This window comes from Gymnodraco acuticeps, unplaced genomic scaffold (assembly GCF_902827175.1).
Source record: "Gymnodraco acuticeps unplaced genomic scaffold, fGymAcu1.1, whole genome shotgun sequence".
Lineage (NCBI taxonomy): Eukaryota > Metazoa > Chordata > Actinopteri > Perciformes > Bathydraconidae > Gymnodraco > Gymnodraco acuticeps.
Genome location: NW_022990700.1, coordinates 1539162 through 1553733, shown reverse-complemented (window position 1 = coordinate 1553733; position 14572 = coordinate 1539162). Strand labels below are relative to the sequence as shown.

The window sequence follows — 14572 nt, the reverse complement described above, 5'->3', positions numbered from 1 at the left end:
TGTGTGCAGTTTCAAACACAAGGTGGCGCCATGGAGCCGACAGCTAAACATTACTGACACCAGATTTCACCAACTTTATTTATTCCAGTAAGTCTAAACATCACATCACCCCAGTTTACTGAAAAACAGATATACATTTTCTTAAATCATTTTTCAAAATATTAATTTTGATTAATGCAGACTGGACATGACTTATTCCTCTTGAGTTGATTTGTATCGCTTTGGCTGTAATGACAATCTCATTTGGTAGATTGAAACTTGTTAGTTATTAGGTAGTTAATTTCATATTTTTAACACATTAAAGGGGGATTAGTTCTCATTATATGCAGTCAGAGCAAGTTCATCTTCCCTCGCTGATTTAAGATGTGCTAAAAAGCGTGGTGGTGAGGAAACTGAACAGGTCTAAACAAGTATTTAAAATGTGCAGCATTTAGAATCTGTTACCATATTGTGCTTTCTGGACAAACACAGCGTTAACAGCTGAAATTAGAAAATGCTACATTCAGTTACCTTTAACACTAGAATAACAAACTTCACTTCAAACCAGCTAGGGAGCCGCTCCATCTCCAACACATCTCTCTGGAAACACTGACGGTCTAAAGAAAAGTTACTTATACAGCAATATATGTAATAGATTTACAGTACATTTAACACCTCACAGAAATTACACACCATGATGAGCAAAAGATGCAATCAAATCAAATCATTCACAAGCATTTGATTTTTTTTGAAAAGTAAACATTGGAGCAAATCTTTTAACACTGGATCCTAAAATCCTTCATACCTTTTCAAAATGAAGAGAATTAATACTGTTAGTTTTGTGGCTCCAAGTCCATCTTTTTCACTCTTTTAATTTAAAATATCCAATTATGAATCTGCCATGCCGCTGTGCAATCTCCTAGAATTCTTCTTCACAGTTATATTTCATTACAGCAGCTGAAAATGCAAAATGAAAATGCAATCAGCTTTAAAAAGCCAGAAGGCCCACACAGCACAGGAAACACCAACCGTGTCCAAACAGCAGGGAGAGATCATAATGTCGGTCATAATTAAAACACATATTCATTAGATTGATCCCTGCCTTTATATATCATCCTTTCCCTGGAAAATACTATCTTGAGCATGATTTTGGTATTGTTTTCCAAACACTGACAGCCATGTCTAACATGTGGAATATAGTACCTCCAAAACAATGTGATATAACTGCCACATTACCATTCAAATGTATCACTTTGTGCGATAATAATCAAGCCTCTTAGGATGCTGCGTTGAATTACAGAAGATGGATACTATACACGTTTGTGTAAGGTATGAATGAGTGTTTGTGGTGTCATTTATGGTGATCACTAAATCCTGGATAAACACTCTGACATATGGAAGTTGGAACCTGTGTGTTTGCTCAATTATTATTATTATTGACACATTGTCACTGGCGTTCAGCACTCCTGAGTTTGGCCTCTGTGTGACTAAGTATACATAAAATCATTAGTTTTCACAGAGGTTAATTCATACAAACGGTTTGTTCATGCATGTTGGCAAGCAGAATAAATAGTACGATACACTGATTATTAAGACATCAAGTAGCACCATGGATGGTTGTTACCATCATAGCGTCACATTTTGTGGGGTGGATCCCGGGAGAGTTGTTGTCAGATTCATGGTTACGACGTCAAGAGGCCTCAAGGCTTACTGAACGTCACTCATTTGGCAAAATGAACTGATTAAAGTGGATGTCATTATTAGGAATAACCCTTTTGAGGGTAGGAGGTTGTGATTGTTGATGTGAGTACAGATTTGGCAAATGCATGAACAGCAGAGGTCTTCGTAAAATCAATGTTAAAGTCTGATTATAATGCAGGTGAGAAATAGGGTGATTGCCAATCTTTACATAGAGAGAGTATGAAAATCAATTGGCAGCGACATGCAACCGACAAGTTGCTTGCTTAAAAATAAAATACTGTACAGACAAAATGTCCACCTAAAACACCCTTACAATGGTCACTATACACATACGTCATGATAAACATTGTACTTTTCATCCGGCCCAGACGGAGAAAATCTTCTATAACAGTTACGATAAAATCAACAATCACATTGACAAAAGCAAACATCTTGTTACAAAGAGACTGACAGAGAGGTAGTCCCTAGATATCCATCTGAATATTGAAAATGAGGAGACACAAACTTAACTTTGGCACACTGAATGAGGAGGGGCTGGCCGAGAGGCGAGGACTGAGCCTGCAGCTGTGCTATGGCAGTGTTTGGATGGGGGGGCTGCACACTCATAGCCCCTTGTTGAAGTAGACCCTTTCCACTCCTGGGTTGTTGGCCCGGATTTTCTCCTGCAGCTCGGGCTCCAGGCGGCTGACTGATATAGAGCTGGGGAAAGAATGGGAGAAATGCGGGGGTTAATGGGTCAAACACATATACACTGCAGGCGTGTAATGCAACTGTTCAAGCAGAGAATAATCATGCCACCTCTGCTTATATTAACCTAGAGAGAAGCTACTTTTATCTCAAGGTCAAGTTTTAACGTCTCACTCACCTCTTCTGAGGGAACAATGCACAGCACAGTGGAGTGGCAAACACCAGGCTGAAAAAAACACAGATCAATGAAACATACAGACACACAGCTCAGAACTAACTGTCCTGATGTCATCTGGTTTATTCTCTGTGGACCATATACAGTGGGGCAAAAAAGTATTTAGTCAGCCACCAATTGTGCAAGTTCTCCCACTTAAAAAGATGAGAGAGGCCTGTAATTTTCATCCTAGGTATACCTCAACTATGAGAGACAGAATGCAGGAAATCACATTGTAGGATTTTTAATGAATTAATTGGTAAATTCCTCTGTAAAATAAGTATTTGGTCACCTACAAACAAACAAGATTTCTGGCTCTCACAGACCTGTAACTTCTTCTTTAAGAGCCTCCTCTGTCCTCCACTCGTTAACTGTATTAATGGCACCTGTTTGAACTCGTTATCAGTATAAAAGACACCTGTCCACAACCTCAAACAGTCACACTCCAAACTCCACTATGGCCAAGACCAAAGAGCTGTCAAAGGACACCAGAAACAAAATTGTAGACCTGCACCAGGCTGGGAAGACTGAATCTGCAATAGGTAAGCAGCTTGGTGTGAAGAAATCAACTGTGGGAGCAATTATTAGAAAATGGAAGACATACAAGACCACTGATAATCTCCCTCGATCTGGGGCTTCACGCAAGATCTCACCCCATGGGGTCAAAATGATCACAAGAACGGTGAGCAAAAATCCCAGAACCACACGGGGGGACCTAGTCAATGACCTGCAGAGAGCTGGGACCAAAGTAACAAAGGCTACCATCAGTAACACACTACACCGCCAGGGACTCAAATCCTGCAGTGCCAGACGTGTCCCCCTGCTTAAGCCAGTACATGTCCAGGCCCGTCTGAAGTTTGCTAGAGAGCATTTAGATGATCCAGAAGAGGATTGGGAGAATGTCATATGGTCAGATGAAACCTGTTTGGAGGAGAAAGAATGCTGAGTTGCATCCAAAGAACACCATACCTACTGTGAAACATGGGGGTGGAAACATCATGCTTTGGGGCTGTTTTTCTGCAAAGGGACCAGGACGACTGATCCGTGTAAAGGAAAGAATGAATGGGGCCATGTATCGTGAGATTTTGAGTGACAACCTCCTTCCATCAGCAAGGGCATTGAAGATGAAACGTGGCTGGGTCTTTCAGCATGACAATGATCCCAAACACACCGCCCGGGCAATGAAGGAGTGGCTTCGTAAGAAGCATTTCAAGGTCCTGGAGTGGCCTAGCCAGTCTCCAGATCTCAACCCCATATAAAATCTTTGGAGGGAGTTGAAAGTCTGTGTTGCCCAGCGACAGCCCCAAAACATCACTGCTCTAGAGGAGATCTGCATGGAGGAATGGGCCAAAATACCAGCAACAGTGTGTGAAAACCTTGTGAAGACTTGCAGAAAACATTTGACCTCTGTCATTGCCAACAAAGGGTATATAACAAAGTATTGAGATTAACTTTTGTTATTGACCAAATACTTATTTTCCACCATAATTTGCAAATAGATTCTTTAAAAATCAGACAATGTGATTTTCTGGATTTTTTTCTTTTCTCATTCTGTCTCTCATAGTTGAGGTATACCTAGGATGAAAATTACAGGCCTCTCATCTTATTAAGTGGGAGAACCTGCACAATTGGTGGCTGACAAAATACTTTTTTGCCCCACTGTATGTGCAAAAATACAATGGCATCCATCAAAAATGCCTATTTGTGGATATTTTAGTCTGGACCAAAGGAACTGACAGATTGATATTCGTACTGATGGAGCTACACTGCAAGCCTGGCTAATAATGTTTTTTAGTATTCAGTCAATTAAAAACCAACCAAGTATTCAACTTCCACCGATGTTGATAAGTGCGCTAGTTGGCAGGATTTGCTGCTCAAATCAAAGTCATGTCGTCTAAACTGAACTGAAGGAATGCGACACATGATTTTAAACGGGTCAATTTGAGGTCACAAGAGGAGTCAGGAAATCCTCAGAAATACATGTGGGAGGATATTGTGGGGGAAACTTCAGAAGCAATTGGAAACAGGACTCAGAGAGACACGAGGAGAGCTGGAGCTTTGAGGGTGTATTTGGAGCTTAGGGCGGAGAATTCACAAGACATGTCACGGGCCACGAGTTGACCACACGGATGAGATGCCAAACCAATTCTGAAGAACCCTCCTGTAGTTCCAGGTTTTAACTAGTTCAGAGTGTAATAATCAACATTCTTCAATAGATAGACTAAACAGCTGAGGGCACTGAATCTCATCTACACCCAGAGAAGGATGTGTTCCAGGTGTCCCACAACAATAACTATTGTACGAAAGTTGCCCGGTCATAAACTGGTAACAACAACAAAATGCTAGGGCAGCCCCTCCTTAAGGGAGATAGCGGCTGCCCAAGGTTGGGCATCTGCATCAGAGGGCAAATGGTAAACATGTATACAGAATTATTCCCTGACAGATATGTGGATCATTTTTCAGAGGAAGACAAAACCGGATCTGAAGCCCTTTGTAGAAATGACTCATTGAGAAATGGTAAAAAGGCTGAGATAGGCATAGGTAATAACCACTCTTACGTGCAAATTCCCATTGAGATACTTCCCAATTACTGTAAAAGACACATACATCTTATGATCACTGACATTTCATATCAATATAAAAGATAATAATTGTACATTTCAATGGAATTTGACGAGCTGCTTATGAGGTGGACCGTCTCTGACAACTCACCAGAATCCCACCAGGCCGACTTGAATAGGTGCACTCATCCATGGGAACTTCTGAAAAGACCAGGCAGAAAAGAAAACCCGAATGAGGGGCACAAAAGCAATGTTGCATTCCCATACAAGAGTGGCCTTGTGCCCTCAATGCTTTTCATTCCTCTGATGTGTGTTGACGTAAAGAAAACAGAAGCTTACCCTCAGAAAAGCCTTCTTTTCCAAATGGTTCATCAAAAATGGAGGGATAGCTAAAAAAGACACACATTAACATTACAACACTTTCAACTAAATCTGTGACAACACAATAGAGTGGGTTGATATTTATTGTACAAATGATCCGAACATATTACCCATTCCTGGAGAGGCCATGAGGATCCTGGAGACCACGACCTGAGAGATAGCCTGCTTTGCAGCATTCGTCGACTCTCCTAACCTGTTGTCATTCTCATCTGTGATGGGAATGCCGTGTTTAAGTTCTCTGAAAACAAGGACCAAAAGCATATTTCAATCAGAATCAACTGTCCTTTTATTACACAGATCAGGGGTAATGGCCCAAATGTTTTGACATTTTCAGAGACAAATGTAAACAACAAGGATATTTCTTTAGCACAAACTGCAACAGGTAAACCTTACTCAGAAAAGCATCTAGTTTATATAATATTCTTGGTTTATCTTTCTACAATAATAATATAAATTCAAACATACACAGATATGTTACCAAGTATTTTGGTATGTATTCATTACATTAAAAAAAAGACTTACACTGAAACTATAGTCCTCTTAGAATTAACATGATAGCATTTATGTGAAACTCTTGTATCTTGTAAAATGTATCTTAACTTCTTGCATCAGCCATTTTCTTTTTAGCACAACTCTGTTCCCAACCAAACGTACAATAAACCACATGATGTACTGCAATTGTCTACATGCTTAGGATGAAGTACTTCTGATGAGTGTTACATGTCCACTTTACCTTTGTCTCATCAGTGGGATGTTGATACAGTTAGCAGCAGCTACAGCAGCAAATGGAACAAACCGACCAATCAGGGGTGAGATGTGCTACGGGAGGAGAGAGGAGGTATGAAACAGGAGGGGAGAGATTACTCATTCATTTCCTCTTATAGCACCAATTTCACTTTTTCCAATGGTGGAATTTCTTTGCTGCTGACATTTTAGATGTTGTACATGTATTCTTTCTTTTCTCCCATATATCAGGATGTATAGCACAAAGTCACTATGTAAGATGGCTGGACAACGTGCTGATACCAGGGCATGACCCTGTAAGTAATATGGCTCTCCTATGACAAAGAAACTATGTGTGCGTGGCTAACTTCATGTCAGCATTAAAGTGAGATGCAGAATGAATAGGGTTAGATGAACTGATACCTTTGTGAGTGCATTTAGTCCCAGAGCGGTGGCCACTGCCCCTGTGGTGGCAGACACATACGCTGTGCCAAGCTGACTGTGAACAGAAGAGTCAACATCACATGGAAACTGTCCACACACAAACAAATTAAAAGGGTTCATCTGAGCCAGTGCTGAAATATCCCTCCCTTACCTGACAGTGAGTGGAGCATCGCCGCTCCTGTTGGTGTAATTCACTATTGCATTGAACGACTGATTGATCCACTGCCAGAGCAACACAGCTGGAGTTGTCCTGCAGGATGGAAAACATTATTAAAGGACAGCGGTTTTTATTTTTTATTATATCATAACTTAGTACTTTTTAATGCATGTAACATTAAGCTTTCTGTGGCTCTTTTTTCTGCTGTAACTACGTAAATGTCCCCTCTGTGGGACTAATAAAGGTATTCTGATTCTGAGGGGAACAGATGGTTTTAATTAAGAGTATAAAAAAAACAGCTTTATTAGAAACAGTTTAAAAGAAAAACAAGAGTACTTTCCCAATGTCCTTCAGTAATATATAAAATTGCACAAGTGAAAACCTTGTCATTTATAGGAACCCTATCAGCGAAGTAACGTGTACTGATAGCAAGGTTCCTACAGCTTTTAGGAGAAAATTCAAGCACTTTCTTTGCAGCTAAACAACACATTTTGAGACTCTTCTAGGCCTTCATTTTTCTTTTGTTTAAACTTGATTCAACCAGGAGTCATTCAAGATTCAGAAACTCAAGGGAGTCCAGGCTGGTAACTGTAAAGGCATTTGCAAGAAATATTGGCATTGTTTCATTTCAAATATTACTATTTTTTAGTTTTGGGGTGATGTGTAACCACCAGATTCATTACAGCTCAAATCAAGCATCTAGGACTACAAACAGTACCAGGACTCTTGAGCAGATAAATGGAATTCAGCAGTGTGCATTTTTAACTGTGACACATACAAATATCTTGAGTGAAAGATGCTTGTAAAGTTTATAATTTCAGAACGAGAAGTATGAATAGTGGTAGGGATATAATTGAAAACCCAACATGTTCCTACTTGTAAAATGTCATCATGCATCCAGTGATCGTCATATTCATGGGAACCTGCGCTGACATGCGGCCAATCAGGATCATCTTCTCCCCAGTATCGGGATGGAAGGCCGAGTCAAAAACATATTTGGCTCTCCACAGTTCATCTTCAGTCAATCCTGGAGAGACTATACCTTTCCTGGGAGACAGTAAATGTAACATTGAATGTAAACCCATTCATAAGATCCTTATACTGGTGTATTAACACCATCTGCACTTGCAGCCGCTTACCTGTAGTCAGTGATGACTTTGTGTGAATTGGCTAGTTGTTCGTTGGTGAGGAGAATGTTCCTGGGGTCTGTGACAGTGAAGAAATGTTTAGCCCGACCAACAAACGTGCTCTGGTCCCACCGGGGCTCTTTGATGTTTATGGAGGTGGATAGCTCTGCTGCCATATTTATCTGGGGAAAGGAAAGCGTTACAATAATCAGCCAGCGCACATAACTATGATACTTGATGGGTCAATTTTAGTCACCGTATTTACAGTAATTCTAAAAGAGATCTCCGAACAGGAACATGTTTAAGTAATATTTCTCTGGAATCACTGTTTTAGGCTGAAATGCGGTAATATTGTTCCAGGATTTCAGGGCTGACACACGAGTTAGTCACAGCCCCTCACTTCTTGTTTTCTTTTGCAGACACAAGTCAGGGTAGGGACCTTGTGAAAATGATGTGCCTCTGTGGATTTGCAATGCTGCTTATTCAGCATTATGTTGCTATGGTGATGGCTGACCTGACACAAGGGTTATGAAGCACTACATTGGAAAGCCCCATTATGAGTGCACACCAACCCCCAAACTGTGGCTGAAAAGCAGCTCTTGTTAAAAGTGACAAAGCCCACTGCATGTGCGTTGTGACCAACTGAATGGCAGCTCTACATTTCTATTATTTTACTATCCATGAACCACAAATTGTTTTAGAGCAAAGCAGGTTATGCAACGTTTTATTAACACCACTACTAGTGATAATTGCATTCAAGTGTTATGCATTTATGATTTCATAATCAAAAACCAGATAAGACTGGCCTGCACTGAATAGACACTGCACTATCAGAAACAGCCTCTGTGTATGTGCATGCAGCATGCTCATTCTCCCCAGTGTGTGTCCAGATAACCCAGTCTGATCTGGTTTTTAACCATTTGTGCTATGCTCCAGCTGAACTACTGAAAGGTAGGGGACACATCAGAAGCAAGTCAATGCAAAGATCTGCAGCAGCTGCATGATGAAACTCCTTTTGAAAAATTGCACAAAACATGGCTGCTGGGATTGACAATAAAACATAAATCTCTCTTGCTTTCTGGCGGCTGTGGCGTACAGGAGACGTGCGGTCTCTTTAAATTGAATTAAACTCCATGGGATTCTCACGAGATGACAACAAAACACCCCCTCATCTGAGATTGTCAAATGAAATACCAAATCTGTACGGCTTGGGTTGAACTGCTGTCAAACTACTGTTAATAGCATTATATAATAATAATTCATTAATGAAGGTGATAGAAGAGGACAGAACTTTGGACTGTCAACCTTTGATCTATAATCCTCAGCCAATCAAGGCGTTCTGTGTGGCTACACATTAACCTGCAATTCAAAACCCTTACAATCAAATACATCTTTCAAATAGTATTCGAGATGCATTGTATGTCATATATTTAATCCCTGATTTCTTGTGTATACGGAATCTGTAACATTGAAAATATCTGCTTTCTGTCAGTGGTCGCAGGGTAAACATGCTCTGGGACTGGTTACGGTTAATTGTTCAACCCAACGTAGACCAGTCAGATCTGGACTGTAGCTGGAGGTGTCCCTGCCTGCATCCGAACAAAGCGATCAAGCCTTAAGCAGATACTACAACATCTAAGTAGCATTGTTTTAAAACGACCAATTAAGCACGGCATCAGTGCAGTCGTGTAATTGTCCAGCTGTGCTCCAGATTCAACTAGTATCAGCCTGCCACATCCACACATCCAGCTGCACGCCTAACGAGTCTAGTTCCCCCGACCTCAGACAAAACGTGCAAGCTGGATATGTCTATGCTGCAGTCCTGAGGGATCCATCAATACAAAAAAGATGGCTAGTTTACTTACTGCACTGTGGGCTCCGGCGGTCTACAAGAGGTGTCCCTGAAAGGCTGCAGACAGCTAATTTGACATGCAGCGGCGTCAGAGCACACAGGCACATCACCTAGCGGCCGGAAGCTCCCCAACAAAATAAAGTCGCGTATGAAAGCGCCAATTCACAATGGAAAATATGGGATTTGTACAAGGCCGGTAGAAACAAAACTCTTTCAAATACATGATGATTTTTTAACCAGTCTATAGTATAAAGCAATACAATAGTGGGTAAACACTTCAGGGGCAAAATTAAGTTTAAATTCACTTCGTCCTTCAAACAAGGCTTTTATTTTGAACAGCGAGCTGAGTACTACATCCGGTAACACTGGTATTTTCGCCACGATGATTCGCGGGCAGTAAATTATTAATGACTGGTGAAACTTTGGATTTCCACACAGAGGACTCTGTACAGCAGTGTGACATTGACACCCTTATGTCTTGTGAAGGAGAGAGTGACCCTTAAACAAACATTATTTGGTTAATATATTAAGACCATAAAACTGAATTAAACAAAATAAGTCACCTATGGCTAATTAGCAGTATAATAGCTTCCATGTTGTACAGTAATTATACCTGTGTTACCAAAAATGAAAACCTAAAAAAATAACCCAATTTCCAGCACACCTTCAGTAAACCTGATAATTACTATCTTGAATGTTCTTTTAGCTCATCAGCAGTTGTTCTTTGGTAGCCTACCTGTTTCCATCTAGTGGTGACTGGTGAGAGGAAATAATGCCACAAGTAGTGCTTACATTGAAGTAAATGACAAAGCAACTTCAGACTTTATTTCATATAGCTGATGCTGCAAAACATTAAGTTGTTTATTTTTCAACCAATTGTCATTGGTACCAATATTGCCTACTTAAATGAATTACAATAACTCCCATAGGAGACGACAGCAGAGCAAGAAGAGAGCGACGTACAATATAACAGGGTATAAAAAGAACATAGTCTGTCAGTGCCATGTGATAAAAATCAAATACAAAAGTGCAAAGAGAACATATTCATTTCCTACATCCAACCCTATTATCTTACTTCACAAAAAAAAGAAAAACAAAGAGTACACTTTATATTTACTGTTACCTTTGATTTGAGGCCATGCCAAGTGAAAGATGCAGTTTACACACTGTATATGGAAACACTCTGGTCATCATTAACACCCTAACAAAGATTACTTACATTTAGTTGTTATTTATCAGCATTACTTCATTAGTGTTTCCTGGCAATCCAGTAGGTATTGTGACGGTATTGTTCATAGTAGCAATCATTTCTAGCAATAAAAACATCATGCACAGAGAGGAAGTAAAGTTGAAAGGATGGTGGTTATATAAGCTATATGTGATAGTTTCCATTCCATTGGATTATGGCACATATGTTTTTGGTCCATGGGGTTATGAATGCTTTTCTCTGTGTGATCTCTACAGGAAGTAGTCTGGTGTACGCCGCGTCACATGGGGCTCACCTCTGCGTGGTGCAGGGTCGAACTGTAGGCTGAAGTAAACAAAGGACAAGACTCCTCAAAAACTCACATTTTAAATTATATGTTAATAATTCATTTGTAAGAAAGTGCCATATCATTGAAAAGTTGACACATTTGTATCAAAAAGATTGTTAAATGTACTTACAAGGAGTATTTCAATGTGTCATCAAGTTCCATTATTGCGGCCTGGTTTCCACAACGATAGCAATAGTTTGGTGCACTGAAGATTGTCACTACATTGCGGTCGTGGCACCAATTATAACCCTGGAACAAAAGATTATCGGCGTGTTACTTATTGTACCTATTTATATTTTCCAACATGTAAAGTTCAATCTGCATTTGCAATTTTTCGAATTAAGAAACATAATGATAATAATAATTTTCAGCAGTTAAACCAACTTTAAGTACCTCCATCACCAGTTGGTGGGCTCTTGAAACCAAAGTTAGGCCGTTTGCGTGGTTGAAGGTCTCAGAAATGTCCTGCCCGAAGGTGTAACCAGCACCACGGGGTGAGATGCCCCAGCCACCTCGGTCATCTGGGTCCGACCATAACAGGTCACACATCGGACCCTGAAGCAGGAAACATTAGTGTTGTACAAAATCTATCCAATATGTAGAGGTTTTAGGAAACTGTTTAACTACAGAATTGTATTAAGGCTGCAGCTAAAGCGAATTTTTGTTATTGAATAATCTGCTGAGTTATTGCTTAGGTAGGATTTTTTTATTCTATTCATTTCCTATGGATCGATGAATTTATATATTGTTTTAGCTCTACATTTCATATAAAATTCATGAATGTGCATAAATGTGCAATACTTATTATATTTTATTTTATTTTCTCTTCACTATATATGTAAAGCGTCTTTGAGCACCTGTAAAAGCGCTAACAAATTAAATCTATTATTATTATTATTTTATTATTAATACTTGATGTAAACATTATAAAGTATCAAGAGCACCCTTGCATCGACATGCACAATCATATGCCTTAATATAAATGTAATCCATATGTTGTTACAGAATAATCCATAATCTGGAAAGGCCTTAAAGGTAGTTTGTCTAATGTAAAAAATTAACATATGCTGAAATTACCTCGTGAGGAACTTCCTGCAAACGATCCAGCGCTCTGATGTGTTCCAGTGTGTCTATTGAAGGAGATAATCCTCCATGAAGGCAGAAAATCTTGCAGAAGGGAGAGAAAATAAATCACAGGTGATTAATGATAAATTCCTGTATCTGTGCTTTATGACACACCCTACCTGTGAATACTCAACCTTACCTGGTTATCTACCAGCGCAGTGAGGGGCAGATAGTCAAACAGATCTGTGAAGTACTTCCAAACATTGGCATTTCCGTATTTCCTTAAGCACTCGTCGTAGAAGCCGTACACTTGTGTGATCTGTCTGCTCTCATGGTTCCCTCTGAGAATTGTAATTCGTTCACGGAACCTTACCTTCAAAAGAAAAATGTGAATATAAACAAAATGGAAGATCAATTAGCCATACCCATTATGCCTACCCCAAATCAAACCTCATATGAGCGTGAGAGGCAAAGTATTGTTTTGATTTTTTACCTTCAGAGAAACCAGGAGAGAAACTGTCTCCACAGAATAGTAGCCTCTGTCAACATAGTCTCCCATGAAGAGATAGTTAGTGTCTGGAGACTTCCCTCCAATCTTAAACAGCTCCATCAGGTCATGGAACTGACCATGGACATCTCCACAGACTGTCACTGGACATCTCACCTCCTGCACGTTGGATTCCTTTGTAAGGATCTCCTTGGCCTAAAATAGAGGACCAGGATAACACAGGGTGATGAACAGGAAACATGGAGTATGGTGCAGGGTATGCACGTGTTTTACAATAATACACTAGGAGACTGAATTGCATAATTGTTCAGATTGTGAGTTATGCAGCAGATGGTTATAGCGTGATGTGGTACTGCCAGTGCACCCAAGTGAGGAACCAGGAGTGGGCGTAGCTAGGAAAACATATTTTCAGGCATCCTCCTCCTCCATCTTCTTGGCGAGTTGCTTCCCTATGTGCTGCATGCAGCTGCAGCCAAATGGTGCGCTCCAAAGCAAGGCCACATGCATTAGCTGACGTTATTCAAGGCAATACTTTATGATTCAGGAGATGTAACCCGAATGGCCCGCTAGCATTGCAGATATCTATCGACAGGTATCAATAGCTTGCCTAAATTCCTTCCTGCGCAAACCTTACCTTTTCACACAGGACTTTGACCTGGTTCTCACTCAGCTGTTTGCACTCATTCAGTTGTTCAATCCATCCGTCCAACTCCTTGGTGAATGACTTGTCGTCCATGCCTGGTTTGCTGTCAGCTAGCGAGCCGACCAGCTTTAAAAACAAATCTGGAAAACCTCTCGCAGTTTCGTTTCGTTTGATGTCCCAGCTATGCTACGTCCTAGCAAGCGCTCTGGTCATTCGCAGTTTGTACGTGTGTATGTGTATGTGTGTGCGGGCTCCACGAAAACGAATGCGTCAACTGCCCTGCGTCCCTCCAGTTTGGTAGAGAAAAAAGTGTTTAGTTCACATGATACCTAAATAATGTGACGTAACTATTCACAGTTAAACTTAATGTCATAGAGCCCCTTATTATTGTCGCAAACAATACTAGCTCAGAGAAATGTAGACCCAACCAGCTAACTCTGGTCCAGAGAGGCTGAGCAACAAATCACATTTACGTCATCGCATCGGTGGTGGGCTCTCTGGGGAGGATTTTAGCAAACAAACAAAAACGCAAATGTAACCCTGCGGGATGAAATATAATTGGTTTATGTATTTTATCTTAATTTTTCATTCTGGTTTAATGTTGTCTTGATCTCGGTTATATAAAGAGTGAAATTGCTCTGTGGCCCTCTGCTGGACGACAGCGGGAACAGTCATGACCAAAGGTTGAACATTACAAATCCAACAACTTTCACATGATGATAAACTGACTTTGCTGAAGTCTTAAACTAAGCACATCCTTTACATTTTTGCAAAGATAATAATGTAACAGATATGTATGTTGTCTGCCGTTTGTAGCAGTCGGTTGGGGGGTTTCTGGGCTAATAGAAACTCTATAGCCTATCTAACCACTGAACCTCTTTTTTGAACTTCCCACACAATTAATGTGTGGTCTCTACTGCCAGTTTTATTTTTGACAGTGAGTCTATTTTGGGTTTACACGTCATATTATATAAACAGAAAAGCAACTGCAATGT

General features: G+C 40.3%; 2 protein-coding genes across 2 annotated transcripts; both read right to left on the bottom strand.

Annotated features, from left to right (window-relative positions):
* Positions 1–61: 61 nt before the first annotated feature.
* Positions 62–9957, bottom strand: sfxn1 (sideroflexin 1). The gene is made up of 11 exons (XM_034231102.1): positions 9840–9957; positions 7987–8156; positions 7724–7894; positions 6842–6940; positions 6670–6745; positions 6257–6342; positions 5634–5761; positions 5482–5531; positions 5294–5343; positions 2546–2593; positions 62–2379 (listed from the first exon to the last, which is right to left on the bottom strand). The coding sequence occupies exons 2-11, from the start codon at positions 8148–8150 to the stop codon at positions 2283–2285; spliced, it is 969 nt and encodes a 322-aa protein (XP_034086993.1). The 5' UTR covers positions 8151–8156; positions 9840–9957; the 3' UTR covers positions 62–2282.
* Positions 9958–10611: 654 nt separating this feature from the next.
* LOC117556011 (serine/threonine-protein phosphatase 2A catalytic subunit alpha isoform-like) lies at positions 10612–14125 on the bottom strand. The gene is made up of 7 exons (XM_034231142.1): positions 13569–14125; positions 12920–13129; positions 12626–12799; positions 12439–12528; positions 11755–11916; positions 11492–11610; positions 10612–11357 (listed from the first exon to the last, which is right to left on the bottom strand). The coding sequence occupies exons 1-7, from the start codon at positions 13668–13670 to the stop codon at positions 11285–11287; spliced, it is 930 nt and encodes a 309-aa protein (XP_034087033.1). The 5' UTR covers positions 13671–14125; the 3' UTR covers positions 10612–11284.
* Positions 14126–14572: the final 447 nt, after the last annotated feature.

Coding starts and splice junctions, on each gene's coding strand:
- sfxn1 (XM_034231102.1), bottom strand. CDS start 8,150: ATGGCAGCAGAGCTATCCACCTCCATAAACATCAAAGAGCCCCGGTGG. Junction 5,532..5,633: donor CATGGCCTCTCCAGGAATGG/GTAATATGTTCG, acceptor TGTCTTTTTTAG/CTATCCCTCCATTTTTGATG. Junction 2,594..5,293: donor GTCGGCCTGGTGGGATTCTG/GTGAGTTGTCAG, acceptor TGTTTTTTTCAG/CCTGGTGTTTGCCACTCCAC.
- LOC117556011 (XM_034231142.1), bottom strand. CDS start 13,670: ATGGACGACAAGTCATTCACCAAGGAGTTGGACGGATGGATTGAACAA. Junction 12,529..12,625: donor CTGCGCTGGTAGATAACCAG/GTAAGGTTGAGT, acceptor CCCTTCTGCAAG/ATTTTCTGCCTTCATGGAGG. Junction 11,358..11,491: donor GACACATTGAAATACTCCTT/GTAAGTACATTT, acceptor TGTTTACTTCAG/CCTACAGTTCGACCCTGCAC.